This window comes from Carlito syrichta, unplaced genomic scaffold (assembly GCF_000164805.1).
Source record: "Carlito syrichta isolate Samal-C Ts95f unplaced genomic scaffold, Tarsius_syrichta-2.0.1 Scaffold308863, whole genome shotgun sequence".
Taxonomy (NCBI): Eukaryota; Metazoa; Chordata; class Mammalia; order Primates; family Tarsiidae; genus Carlito; species Carlito syrichta.
In genome coordinates, this window is record NW_007252959.1 from 113,121 (window position 1) to 128,375 (window position 15,255).

At 32.2% G+C, this 15,255-nt stretch overlaps 1 protein-coding gene across 1 annotated transcript in view; it reads left to right on the plus strand.

Annotated features, from left to right (window-relative positions):
* The window catches only part of ADAMTS19 (ADAM metallopeptidase with thrombospondin type 1 motif 19), a 242,966-nt gene that overhangs the window by 72,180 nt on the left and 155,531 nt on the right, over positions 1 to 15,255 (plus strand). Inside the window, exon 7 of the mRNA XM_008066227.2 lies at positions 9,150 to 9,193. Coding sequence (XP_008064418.2) covers positions 9,150 to 9,193 — 44 coding nt within the window. The remainder of the gene's footprint in view (positions 1 to 9,149; positions 9,194 to 15,255) is intronic.

The following is a 15,255-nucleotide window of genomic DNA, read 5'->3' on the forward strand; positions in this document are numbered from 1 at the left end:
CTATGTAACATAAGTATTCTTTTAAAAGGAAAAAAGAGTAGTGTGATGTATTTCATATATGCAAAGAACATAAGGGAAAATATAATTAACAGCTGCCTGCTCATCCCTTTTCTTAGAAACAAAGTATAATTCATGGGGTTGAAATCCTAATTTTTATAATGTTTTATAATCCATGTTTTCCCTTAAAAATCTATTCCAAACATTTGCTTCTCCTTAAATATTTCTCTAGAAAATGTAGTATAATTCTTTTTTATTTTCCAAGTAATGCATATTCTCATGATAAAGGTTTACATATAACTTTTAAACATATTCTCATAATATAAACATGTTCTTATAGTAAAAGTTAAATACCTTAATATTTGTGATAAATTAACTTTTACCCAATTCTACTCCCACTTTCTAGCCCTATGGCAACCAATATAAGGATTAGTGCATATATAAAGAACATTGCTGTATGCTATACACAGTTTTCTTTCTTTTTCCACTTTATGATATGTCTTGAAAATCTTTTTATGTCATTCATTGTGGAAGGCAGAATAATGATATCCCCCTAAAATATCTGTGTCTGAATCCCCAGAATCCATTAATATGCCACCCTACATGGCACAAAGGACTATGGAGATGTGATTAAGTTAAGCATTTTATCCTGGAATTCTGAGTAGGTCCAACATATTCAGAAGAGTTCTAAAATATATGGAAGAGGGAGGAAGAAGCTCCAAGTCAGACAGGGACTGGAAAATGCTACAAACTTGACTTTGAAGATGGAGAAAGGGACTATAAATAAAAGAATGCCGGAAGTGTCTGGAAGCTGGAAAACACATGAAAATAGATTATAGAGACTCTAGAAGCAATTCAGTCCTGATGACACTTTTCTTTTTAAGCCCAGTAACACCTATACTTGATTTCTAACATGTAGAACTGTAAGATAACAAATTTGTGTTGTTTTAAGCCATGAGTTTTTGACAGTTTGTTATAGCAGCAATGGGATGCTGATGCACTTGTGTTATTGATCTATGTTATTTGGGAGAAGGAGCAGACATACTATAAAATTGCATTATAGTATCCTAATTGATTACTTAGTAAAAAGAAAAAACTCAAAGTTACTTAGCTAAAAAAATCCCTTTGCTATGAATATCTTTATATATGACTATAGACATGTAGGGTTTATTTAGGGTAGATTAAAAAGTACTTGCTCTGTCAAAAGGTATATATATATGTAAAATACTGATAGATACTGACAAACTATTTACTTGCCTTTTACTCACCTGTGGGACAAGGCATATTTGGAGGATTACCCTTTTTCTCCATATCTCTGCTTCCAGTGCCATAGCCTACTAAAGTGAAAATCAGCCTACTAAAGGGAATATTTTATTCCTAGGTGACCTCGTGCCATTTGATCAGTAAAGACTAAGTGAATGCTTTGTGTAATTAAGGAAAAATATCCCTTTTTAGTTAGTTAGTTTAAATGATCGAATTTTTAGCTTTGAAAGGAAGCTGTGAAAATAGAATAAAACTAGAAAAAAGTTAATGTCCGTAGAGTCCATGTTCTTATCCATGTTTGACATACTGAACACAAAACCAGGCTTAGTAACTGCTCATCTTACATATTCATTACATATTACAAGTTATGTGAGCACATTAGTAGGAAGAGATTTTAGCTCAGGGATTAAGTTTGGTCTCAGCAAAAATGCACAATGTTCATGTAAATCCACACCTATCTAAGGTAGTATATTTATCAAATTGTCCTGTGCACTACAATGAACTAAATAGTTTAAAGCTGGTCTACTTAGTGCTTCTGGGCTCATAGTAACAAAAACACAAACGTGTTCTCCCAACTGTCAACTCTTTGATTTCTTAGTGTAATTTCACATTTCTTTGTGAAATCATGGAGAAGGCATGCATCTATATCTTTTGAAAATACTCTTTAACTTAAAACTCAGTTTTATTAATGATACTTTTGGCTTTTATATTTACAGTAACACTTTTGGTTTATGTATACTACTTCTGAAAGTTAATTTCAAACTAATGCCATTGGCAAGTAAGAAAATTTAATAAAACATAGAAATTGCAGAAATATCTTGATTTAATACAAATCACAGAATAATTTTTGAATGAATCATTTGTAGGTATATCCCAAGGCTCTATAAAACTCTACAAGGAGACTAATTCTCAGATGCATCTTCATTCTTGGAAGTCAAAGACTACATTTCATTTTTTTTCTATGTAAATCAGAACTTCAGCAGAATTTATTGGCCTTCCCAGTTGCCAAAATCTAACAGTATCATTTCCATAAACTCACATAATGAAACTGATGGAGACTTCGGGCGCACGGAATTAGCATTGAGCCAGAAATGAAAAAGTTTGAATCCACATGATCTCAGGTCTGGGCAGAAAACAAATCTCTATCTCTCCACCCGACACAAAAGTATTTTGAAATTAAGAATATATTATATTGGTCCTTTGGAAATAGGCTGACTATTGGAGAGTTTAAGGTTAAGAATTATAGTCTGATCTGAAGTTTTCAAATGCTGCAGACAATCTAGTCTTCAATTTTGTGAGTGGTATTTCCAGTGCTTTTGGGTAAAAGGACTTACATTTTATTTTTTGGAAGTACTGTGCTTTATTCATTTGTTTGCTAAGTAGACAGAAATTGGCTGCGGGATGGATTCTAAGTGCCCTTGACAATAAGCAGTGCATTTGTCATAGTTTTATCATGTTGTTTAGCTACAGATGAAGTCCCTTGTTTCACATTATGTAAATCAAATAGTCATGTTGCAGCCTCACGAATCATGATATGATGTATTATATATTTAGAAAAAGCACATAAAATCCCTTTCCCCCTACATCTGAAGATACTTTATACTTAGTGATTCTTGGCCCTAAGGTGAGATTTGATTTTATGGGATTGTTTAATTTTCTGCATTGCCATATTATTCAGCATCATCTGGTTTGGATGTTTCTTTCACCATTTGTTTGCTGGCAAAAGCAGTTGAAAAATAGAACTATCCATTATTTAATATAACTCCCCAGACTTCTTTCGCACTGATCCTGGAACCCTTCACATTACAGAGGTGATGTGTGTCATCCTCTTCTGTGCATTCAGAGTAGAGTCTATTTTATTGATCTTTGTATCTTCCCTTATTTAGTGCCTGTCATATAAGAGACACTTAATGACTCTCTCCATAATCCAATTGTATAGATAGTGCACTACACAATGGAAGAGGGAATCATTTATACTGTTGTGTATGCAAGTGTGTCCCTAGAATTATACAGTGCACAACTAGAACAACCAGGCATGGTGCCCCTATGAAAAATGTGATTTCTATAGTTTCTTATGTAGAAAAATACTAAATATATTTTGCCATTTGCCTAGAATAAAAATGCCAGAAAACCTTTTTTATTCCTTTTCATCTGTAATTATAGTTTTCAACTCTGAATATATTATGCCACCAGCAGAATGTTTTCCTGTATTATTCAGTATTGTTAGAAGCTACAGAGACCAACTCTGCCTAAGCTGAGCACCAGAAAAGATGGGTTTTTATTTGTTTATTTTATTGCTTATTATGTGGAAAAGATTCTGTGTAGTTCTTAAACCCAAAGGAACAACTGAAGAATCAGGCATTAGGAAAGGATAGTGAGGAGAAAAGCTCTAGGAATCTCATCCACCTGGTTTGTATGATCCAGAATCATTCATATTTTCATACTATGCTATCTATTTTCCATTCTCTGAAAAAGTGGGTTTCAGTTTGGGGGCAGATTTTATGATTTGAAGCTGATTATTAGGATACTCTGGCCAGAAAATATGATGCAATAAAAAATGATTTCCCAGTGGAAAGATGCGGAGGAGAGGGATTGAAAGGGTAGGGTTTATGTCAGTTAGTACTGTCAAGGAAACATTCGGCTTTTTTTTTTTTTTTTTTAAAAAAAGACCTTTCACTATAACCCTGGCAATAAATTTCCCGGTCAAGAACAGTCTTGTTTTCCCTGATTCATGATACATTTCGATATATCTTGTATATCGAAGGGGATGCCAACTAATAGCTTACCTTGGAAGAAGTGTAGGGTATGGTAGCTAGAGTGTTTACATTTTGTGGAATAAATTTCATTGTGTCTTCCCTCATTTATCTAGAGTTTTTTTTCTAATTTTGGAATATATTTTCAGAAAGATTATTTTTAAAACAAAAAACATGGATATAAAAACTTTCAATGCTGATAGACATTTTAATTATTTTATCAAAATGTTTTTGTTTTCTTTGCTATTTGCTTTTTAATAAATAACAAAAATGCATCTACTTTGCAATATTCATTTACTTGGAACAGTGGACTATTAAGTCATATGCAGGCAATCTTGATAGGAGTATACATTCTGTATATAAAAGAAGTTAATATATCAAGTGCTAACAGCCAACTTTCAGTTATCAAGAATAGATTTACTAGCTTATGGGTGTACCAGAATAAAAATATAGCATATTTGAGAAAAACATTAAAAATTTTTCAAATTAATGAAAACATTTTATGCTCTTCCTATTGTTTGAAAGTAATCAGCAGATAACAATTGCAGCACTACATTGTATCTATTATGCTTTAGGGATGACTCCCTTGCTAGTCTGACAAGAAAGCCTCTGCAATGGGCACTAGACTGTCCTTAGAGCAAAGTATCTCTGGGATGCATTACAAAGGCAAACAGAGGTAGGAGGAAGCATGGCTATTGAAACAAATCAAATCCAAACTGTGAGAGTGAAGTGAAATAAGTGAGGAAAGGAAGGAAGAAGGGATAATATGTAAGAGGGCCTGAGTCTCTGCCTTACTTGAGTTGTGATGAAAATTAGAGAAGTGTTATCCCACAGGAATAATAAATTTTCTAGTGATTCTTTATGAAGCAATTTATTTGATAAATTATTATACTTGAATTGTTTTGTTATTTGTAAGTGAAGAATGATAAATATATTTCTAAATATTGGGTGTGATTTAAGTGAATTAAATTTCTATTAAGTTTATTTTGCACCTTGTATTGAAAAGATTTTATTAAGGCTATATTTTATCATCTCTATTTCAATTCTACACTTCTCCCCTTTACTGTTGTACTTGAGCTGATTATATATCTATTTTATAGAATTATCTCTGTCAAATTTTCCAGGAGAAATAGAGAACAATTTTTTTTTTCTTTTTTGAGTTGGAGTCTCGCCCTGTCGCCCAAACTGGAGTGCAGTGGCCGCTCCCGGCCACCGCAGCCTCGACCGGCTGAGCTCCGGCGATCCTTCCGCCTCAGCCTTACGAGTAGCCGGAATTACAAGCATGCGCTACCACGCCAGGCTGATTTTTTGACTTATTGTAGAGATGAGGTCTCGCCAAGTTGTCCAGGCGAGTCTCGAACCCTCGGGCTAAGGCAACTCTCAGCTTCCAAAAGCTCGGGGTTACAGGCTGAGCCACCAAGCCCGGCAGGGAACAATTTTAATAATTAATTGTTGATATTTCAGTACTTAATTCTCTAGTTCTTTTATACCCATGGCTAGCGACATACTTTTTTCTCCAACTATTTGAAAAAAAATAATACGGTTGCACGTCCTAATCTTTATAACAGTTTATAACTATCATAATCCCAATTGTAGAAAGTTGTATCTTGAAAAGCTATTAAGGTCAATTTCTGCATCTAATTGAGGCAATTATCCTGCTTTTTAAAGAGTTTGGTGAAAGTTGTTCCATGATATAAAGTGTAATAATAAAATAAGCCCTATATGGCTTGTTTCTTTGTATGTTGAAATCTAATGTCAACAATGAACAAACCTAACATTTAATTTTATTATACTTAACTCCTATATGGTAAGTGACAGATTGAGTTCAGTTTTTTAAATTATGTGATAATCTGGCTAACTAGATAATTAAAAAATGGTCTCATTTTAGATATCTTTAAATTGTAGAAAAAATGTACGCATTCTTTTATATGCACAGATGAACCAAAACAACAACAACTAAGAATCTGAGGTTATGTAGTAGCTTCCTTGAGGGAATTTATTGGACTAAAAAAATATGGTTTCTTAGGTTTTAATGAGACTACACAAAGTGAGGAAGTGAAACTGAAATGATTACATATAACTAGAACTGATAGATAGTAAGTCCCTTAATAAAAGTGTGATCTGGTGAAAACTCTGCCACAAGCATGGATTGTGAACAAGGAAGCACTCTGTCTCATCTGTAATCCCAAATTAGGAAAGAAATGGTTCTTCTGGGAATTTATTACCATGAATCTGATTCCAAAATTGAAGATCTTAGTGAAAGCATTTGCAAAATTGTTCGGGAGGGACTCTCTCAACTTATACCACGCAAGGCATCCACAAGTAAAGTATCAGTGAGTTCATATATGACTTCCAAAATGCAGTGATGACGTTCCATTGTGGGAACTCAGAGGCACAATAAAGAATATTAAATTTAAAAAAAATACTGATAGATAATAAAATGAACTTGTTCATATGATTAAAAGCACCTCCCAAAATCAAAACATAAAAATAAGATGTTTTGGCAAAAAAGAACAATTGATTTGAAAGTTGAGGAAAATAAAAGTTCAAGAAAGAAAATAGGGTACTTTTACTTAAACTCTCAATTTCTATGTTGAAAAACAGATTAAATTCAGCTGAAGAGAGTATTAGTGGATTGGATGATTGATCTGAGGGATCCTTCCAGAAGCAGCATAGAGGGGTTAAGAGATGGAAATACAGAAAGGTGCTTGAGAGTTGCAGACATAATGAGAAAAGCCAATGTATTCCTAGAAGAAGAGACTAAATAGATAATGGTAAGATTTTGTGTGCATGTACATGGATCTTCAAGTTGAAAAATAAACCAAATACTAGAAAGATAAATAAAAACATAATCAGTATCTAGATACATCTTGGAGAGACTACATGTCTTTTTCCATAAAGATAAAGATAATTATTAAAGTTAAGCAGAAATCAAATGCATGAAAAAACAAAAATTGTGATCACAGATTTTGAATCAACATTTATGAATGCTATATTAAAATGAAATGTTATTTTCAATTTGCTGACTGTCAATAAAGTCAACCTAAAATTCAATACTCAGCTACTATTCTATTATGAATAAATGAAAATAAAATAAAAACTGGGATAATTTATTATTTGTAGAGCCTCATTAAAGGTAATACTGAATAAAAAGAATAATGAGCCTTTTAGAAGTAAAGAAAATAAATTGCTAAATATATAGACAAATTGCCAAATAAGCACTTATGGTTTTAGAACACTGTCTAATTTGAAATTCTAAGAAATCAAGATATTAGATTTAAAAAACCATGAAATATTGAAGGTAGAGACTGAATTACAAACATTTCATATTCTTACCGTTTTCAGAAGAAGGATAAAGGGAACTTTGAACTTTAGACATTTTAAGGGTATGTGATGGCAGAATGATGTCCTCACAAAAATGCCCATGCTATAATCTCCAGAACCTGCAAGTATATTATCTTATATACAAAAAAGAGTTATGTAGATGTGATTATGCCAAGGATCTTGAGATGGAGAGAATTTCCTAGAGTGAGGGAAAAAAGGAGGTGGGAAAGTTAGAGGAGTCGTGATGCTATCACCAGCCTTGAAAATTGAATTAGGCCCTGAGCCAGAAAGAAGGCCTCTAGAAGCTGGAAATGGCAAGGAAACAGATTCTCGTCTAGCGTTTCTGAAGAGAGCACGATATTATCAACACGTTAATTTTAACCCAGAAAACTCATTTCAAACTTCTGGTCTTCAGATTGTAGGTTAAGAAATCTGTGTTGTTTTAAGCCACTAAATTTATGGAATTATTACATCAGCAATAGGAGATGAATACACTGTACTTTAAAATGTAAAAATAATCATATCAAACACAATTTAGTATTTCTTTCAAAGCCATTGCAGAAAAGGGGGGGGAATAAAATTATAAAGAAAAAAATAGGAAAGATCAAAAAATTGTAACTTGGTAGAAAAATTCAAATATACCAATAATAAAATAGAAAATTACTAAATGTATTTGTAATGATATATCATTACCTTTTAAATTTTAGTTATATGTTATTTACTCAGAGAAAATAAAAGAAAACAAAATAAAGGAAAAAGATATGCTAAGCAATTGCTAGTATATTACTAATATATTGATATTTGTTACCATCAGACACAATTGACTTTAATAAATAAAAACATAAGGGATAAACATGGTTTGTATATAATAATAAAACAATAATTGAAAATAAATTATAAAAACTTAGGCATTTAGGTGCTTAATAACTTAGCTTCAAAAATAAACATTAGAATAATTACTAGAGTACCCAGAATAAATATTAGAATCACGGGGAAACATCAAAAAATTTATAACCACAATGGAATTTTAGCAGTCCTTTCTCAGTAACATGTAAAAATCAATCGAAAATTGCTTATCCTTCTGAAGAATTGTGTATCAGAGCTTGTAATAGCTAATTTTTTTATTTAAATCTTTTATTTACTCCCTTAGGTTGATCTGCATCCCCCTTCCTACAGTTTTTCTCACTTTCCCTATTAAAATCTTTTGCATAATTGACACTCTTTTGTCATGAGAGTCAGTCCTATTCCTATCACTGCCATCCTTAAGCCACTTTGGCTTTCTCACCTCTTTGACTTGCTTTGTTATTTTTAAAAATCGAATGATCCCACTTGTGTAAAAATACTAATTTTCTCATACCCTTATTAAAATGATCGATTTAAAAAAAGTTAGCCAATATTATGATATAAAGTGTTACATTGTTTTAAATTTTATTTTTTATGTTTAAATATTTAATCAGGATATTATTTTTGTGCTACATGAAGTAGAGCTCTTGCAATAAAGCCTTGTGCCAACATCAGATATTCTTTTATATTAAACTGATAAATCCTGTAAAATTCAAAACAAGATGGAATTTAATTTTTGAACTATTTTCTATAAAGTGGAACAAAAACGTTTAAGGATTATATCATGTATAAATGTACCATAAAGCTTGGTTAATCTTCCATTTTTTTTAGAATTAAAAATTAGCTAACATTTGTTTTTAAATTCCTGGGAGTAAAAGATGTGCTTCAATTAACACATGACATTAAAATGAGCCACATGATGTCTATTGCTTGTGCAAAATAATTTCAATTTTTTATTTTTCTTTCTAGAAAAGATTTCTGTGTGCACAAAGATGAACCATGTGATACTGTTGGTAAGTGTATGTAAAAACTTTTGGTATTCTGAAGACCTGGAACACATCACTTAAGTATAGGAAATTATGTATGTGCTGGTTTTTAAAGGAATATTTTTAAAATGTCAGGATATATACTTCTGCTTATATGTTTAATCATTTGTCAACACTTCAATTACTAATGAAAGAGCTTAAAGACATGTATAAACCATATATTAAAGGTAATTTTTAAGTGAGGTTTTAAAGCTATCCTTTTTTGGTTATTTTCTCAGAGATACACACATGGGTTCATTACAATTTTATTATTATTGATAACCCAAGACAAAGTATATTAATTACATTATGATTGACTATTTTTCAGGATAACAGATTTGGTTTTGTGTTATTTAAAGTTATGTCAAATTTGAAGCATGTTATGGAGTTTTTAAAGACTATCAAAAATTTGCCTGACTTGTGAGGTGCTTTTGTACAGAAAGTAGCAGATTTTCCATTTTGTTTACCAAAAAAATCCCTATAACATAGCAGTATAGCTAATAGAACCCTTGAATTTACAGTTCTTCTAATTTTTAGAGAATGATCACATGTATGCTTATATATTAAGCAACTATCTATATAAATATAAATTTAGCTATCCAATTTTTATACATATATTTTTTGTCATGTAGCTGTATATAACAAGTTATCACTGATGAGGCATATAGAAGTGTTGTAATCTAATTTTGGCATATTATGTAGGATTCATTTATGTAGGGTGATAAGTGTTTTAGCTTAACCATCTTTGATGTGTCATTTGTTATCTGTAAAGTAAACAATAAATAAAAACGACGAAAGCAATGAGCTGCGTTGATGTAGGGATAGTTTTCCTAGTGTTGGCTCTCTCACCTGCTTCCTGTAGTTTTCTCCTTTTCCTGCCTGAATAGACATAAATTAAAATCTGATATGAAATCACTCTAACCCCGGAAGCGTTTGATTACCAGCAAAGCTTTTCTCAAAATAATTATTTTTTCTTCTGCTTATGCAGCAATGTTGCCAGCAAAAGCCTTTTTTAGCAGTCTCAACTGTATTATAGATGTTGCAGTTGCCTCTCTGTTATCTATGCATCTACCACTGTGTAGCTGCAGTGCCATGTTAGGAAAGGACCCAGGTTAATGTTTGGGTTTCTGAATTTGTAAGCCAGAATATCCTTATTTTAATTAAGCCAGTTTAAGCCTTATATGTTACTTGTAGCCTAAGCCATAGAAATACTCCCTTATTTTTAAAGTGTCATGTATAGGGAAAGAAGAATATGGGGACAGTATTAATACAAGAGAGAGCACTAGTAAACTCTGTGACTTGTTAAAAAAATTAAATGAGCATTTATATAGCTTAATGGTCATTTTAATAGCTGTCAATCTCTAATATAACAAAGGGATTCAGTGATCAAATCAACCAATAAAATGTTTATCTATACACAGTTTAAAAATCTTTCCATGTATTATGAAGGGATATATTTTTTCATACATGCTTTTCTTTAGTGAGTTTATACTTTTTTCCTTCTTTTATCTATAACTGATGCAAAGTCAGCCCATTTTCATTTGAATACTATAATAAAAACACTGAAATAGGAAAGAGAAAGGAAGGATGCGGAATTAGTATTTCTTAGCTTAAATAATATGGAGTTGAATGGTAACTTTAAGACAACTTTTCCTATTTCCCAAGGTATAGTAGGAAAGAAAGACAGCAATTACAAGCTTTAAATTTATATTACTAAAGTGAGTTATAAATGGAAAGAATGCCTCTATTTAAAAAGAAATAGTAAGCTTTATGCTTTGCATTGCAATTCAAACAATATTTTCATGGACACTATCATATTTATTCCCTCAAAATCTGAACCATGTAGTTTTATTACTATTTCCATTTTACAGATGAAAAAGCTCTAATGTAGAACAAGCAGGTCTTAGACTTTGAATTCATATATCTATATTTAAATCAGAGGACTATTGTTTAATTATATGAATGTGAGCCCATTATTAAATACCTTGAAAGCTTGGCTTCCTCACCTTTAAGATAGAGGCTATATTGTCTATCTCACAGAATATTGTAAAACTGTGACAATTGCAAAGCAGACAGTTGTTAATCAGCACTCTGTATGTACCAGTTTCTAGCACATCCTCTTATTTCCCGTGAAACAGCTACAAATTTGCTCAACATCACTGTTGTGCTGGATTCTACCTCAGATCTTCTGTCTATACCGAATCAGCTTCCCTTTATAGCAAATGCATTCATATAATAGATAAAATACAGCTAGAAAACTGACTGGGAGAAAAATATCTCTGCTTGAAGTTATATAATAAAATTGGAAATGGAAATATAAACTTGGAAATAAATTTCGTTTACAATATTTTAACTTTAAAACAATAGGATAGTTTGTTCATTTGCTGAGTCTGAAGGTTTGTGCATTTTGACTGAGTTGGGCTATATCAATATTATAGAATATTAAATAATTACTTTAGTTAATAAGTTGTAGTTATATATTTAGCCTATATTTGGAAGGCAATTTAGAAGGTAAAAAGTAAAAATTACTTTTACTACCTTCTCCATCACAGTTTTTCCTGTTGATTTAGGTAAGTAAGATGGTTTGGTGAGCCAGTAGGTAGGTATATAGATACTGGAAGAAAAAGTATTAAATGTTTTAATACGTAAATTATTAATGTTAAAACATGTAGTTTTAGTGTTTAATGTCCCTGATGTTGGGATTCACTTTGCAATTAATTGCTTACTAGAATTGTGTAATATTTTAAATCAAAGTTTTGTAAGTCACCGATTGGATGAACTATGGTGATATACTTAAATTTCAGGAGAAATAAATTAAAATTCCTTATACAAGTGGCACTTATTTAGTGGGTATTACTAGGAATGTTGCCCTACTTTCTATGGAAGTCAGTATAATTGTCCACCAAATGTACTTGTCCTAAATCCTTAACATGTAAATATGCTAGGTCACAAAGCAAATAACAATTAAGGTTGTAGATGGAATTAAGGCTTCCAGTCAACTGGTTCTAAAATAAAGAGATTATCCTGTATTCTGGTGTGCCCCGTAATTATCACAAGAGTGCTTAAGTGGAAGTGGTTTCTTTTGCTATGCAAAAGATTTTCAGTTTGATGGGGTCCCACTTGTCTATCTTCTCTCTTATGTCATGGGCTTTGGGGGTTATGTTCAGGAATTGGTTACCTATTCTAATGCCTCCTACATTTTCTAAGATTCTTATAGTTTGAGGTTTTATGATTGGGTCTTCAATCCATTTAGAGTTGATTTTTGTGTATGGTGATAAGTAGGGGTCCTGTTTCATTCTTCTGCATGTGGTCAGCCAGTTTTCCCAGCACTATTAACTGAATAGGTTCTCCTCTCTCCAGTGATTGTTAGTGGAGGCTTTGTCAAAGATGAGTTGGTTAAGAAATTGAGGTTTTGCTTCTGGAATCTCCATCCTGTTCCATTGGTCTTTATACCTGTTCTTGTACCAATACTAGGCTGTTTTAATTATTGTAACCTTATAATAAAGTTTAAAGTCTGGAAGTGTGATGCTTCCCACTTCGTTTCTTTTGCTGAGGATTTTTTTCTTTTTTTTTTTGGCTGTTTGTGGTTGGTTTTCTTTCCATATGAATTTCTGTATTGTCATTTTCAAGATGAGAAGAATGATGTTGGTAATTTATTGGGTATTGCATTGAATTTGTAGTTTGCCTTTGGTAGGATGGACATCTTAACAATGTTGAGTCTTCCAATCCATGAGCATGGAATATTTGCCAATTGTTTATTTGACAAAGATGTAACATCCAGGATCTACAAGGAATGCAAACATGCTGAAGGGAAAACAGCAACAACTACAAAAATCAACCCTATAAAAACTGGGCAAAAGACATGAATAGACACTTCTCAAAAGAAGGCATATATGAACAGCCAACAGATACATGAAAAAAATGCTAAGCCTCACCATTCATCAAATAGATGCAAATCAAAACTACACTGAGATGCCACCTAAATCTAGCCATAAGAGTCATCATTAGTAGCTCAAAACAAAACAAAACAAAAACAGATGCTAGAGTGGATGTGGAGAAAAGGGAACACTTCACCATTGGTGAGAGTGTCAATGAATACAACCTCTGTGGGAAACAGTGTAGTAATTTCTAAAAGATCTAAAAATTGACCTTCCATATGACCCAGCAATCCATCTTTTGGAAATACACCAGAGGAACTCAAATCATTATACAAAAAAAATACCTGCACACACATATTTACTGCATCACTATTTTGCAAAATCTTGAAACCGACCATGCTGCCCTTTGAAACCAGGTGAAGTGAGGACCAATGGGAGGCACAAACTGGATTAAAAAAATGTGGTACATACACATGATGGAATATTATGCAGCCATAAAGGAAGACAAAATTATGAACTTTGCAGAAACTTGGATGGATTTAGAGTCTATCGTACTCAGTGATCTATCACAGAAACAAACAACTAGTACCACATGCTCTCATTCATAGGTGGACCCTGGACATATATCACAACACTACAAGAAGGGAATTGGCAGTAGCAGGACACTGCCAGGGGAAGGAGGGTAATGGAGTCACATAACATCACCAAGGCTACCTGATCCTAAACCAGGTGAAGTGAGAACCAATGGGAGGCACAAACTTCACCTGTACACAGACATTTATGTACCTAATCTTGACTTGTACACCACATCTTTAAAATAAAATATAAAATAAAATAAAAGTAGAAGAGGAAGAAAGAAAAATTCTGAGTCAGATGGAGATGTGATTACTGAAGCCGAAGCCACAGAGAGATGTGTTGTAAAAAGAATTTGATATGGTATTGATGACTTGAAGAAGGAGGAGGAATTACTATTGAAGAAATGGGGGTTGCCTCCAGAACATGAAAAAAGTTAGGAAAAAGAATCTTTTTTAGTGCCTATGGAAGTAACCACAGACGGACCTGTCAACACTTGATTTAAGCCAGTGAGGTCTGTGGCAAACTTCTCACCTGGAGAACTATGAGAGAATACATTTAGATGCTTTAAGCCACTAGATCTGAAGTAATTTTTTTATAGCAGTCATAGAAACCCAATACACTTTCTAGCCAATAATTACCTTCTTCATCCTGTATAGACAAGGATTAAGGAAACATGGGATTCTCAAATCTTTCGAATGTGGGCTCAACAGTTCTGTCTCTGGTTCAATTTGAGAACTGGTAAAGAACTCAGGACCAGATAAAAATATACATTAGTATGATGATATATAACTACATGTAAAGAGCACTAACAATCATGATTCTTTACAGTTGACCGTTTCTAGCTGAGAGATTAGATCAAATAATAGTCTATATAATCTCTTAATAATCAAAAAAATTGAATCAATTGTTTAAAATCTTCCCATGAAAACACCAGTCTCTGATGATTTTATAGATGAATTGAACTAAAATTCTAAAAATGTTATACAAACTATTTTAGAGGATAAAATAAAAGGGAAGTAAAACCCTATACATGTCTTACCAAATCCTGAGAAGACAGAGTTAGAAAGCAAAATGATAAGCCATTCTTAGGAAACAAATTGAAAAATAAAACCCAAATATTAGCTGATAATATCTTATAATGTATTTTATAAGTAAGCAAATACAGTTATTTTATTCTAAATTTATTCCAGAGCTGCAAGAGTAGCTTAACATTAGAAAATCTTAAAGGGTAACTACATATTCCAATTAAAGATAAAAGCCATATGATCATTTTATTTGGATGAAGAAAACACCTTTCAAAAATTCAAAGCATTTGTGATGAAAACTCTTGGCAAAGTTAGAACTTTATTAGCCAGTAGAAGTTATTTTCAAAAATATCTATAAGTATATTTTTTTACAAAAAATAGTGAAGCATTAAAAGCAGTTCTATCAAAATCAGAAACAAGGATAAGATTCTACTACTATCACTAGAAAGTCAACAATGGACTGGAAATTTTAAGCCTTATAATAATGTTATAGAATAATAGAATTGACTACATAAAGAAAAAAAGCCCAAGGATTATGGAATTAAATCATGAGGATTCGTAGAAGAGTTAA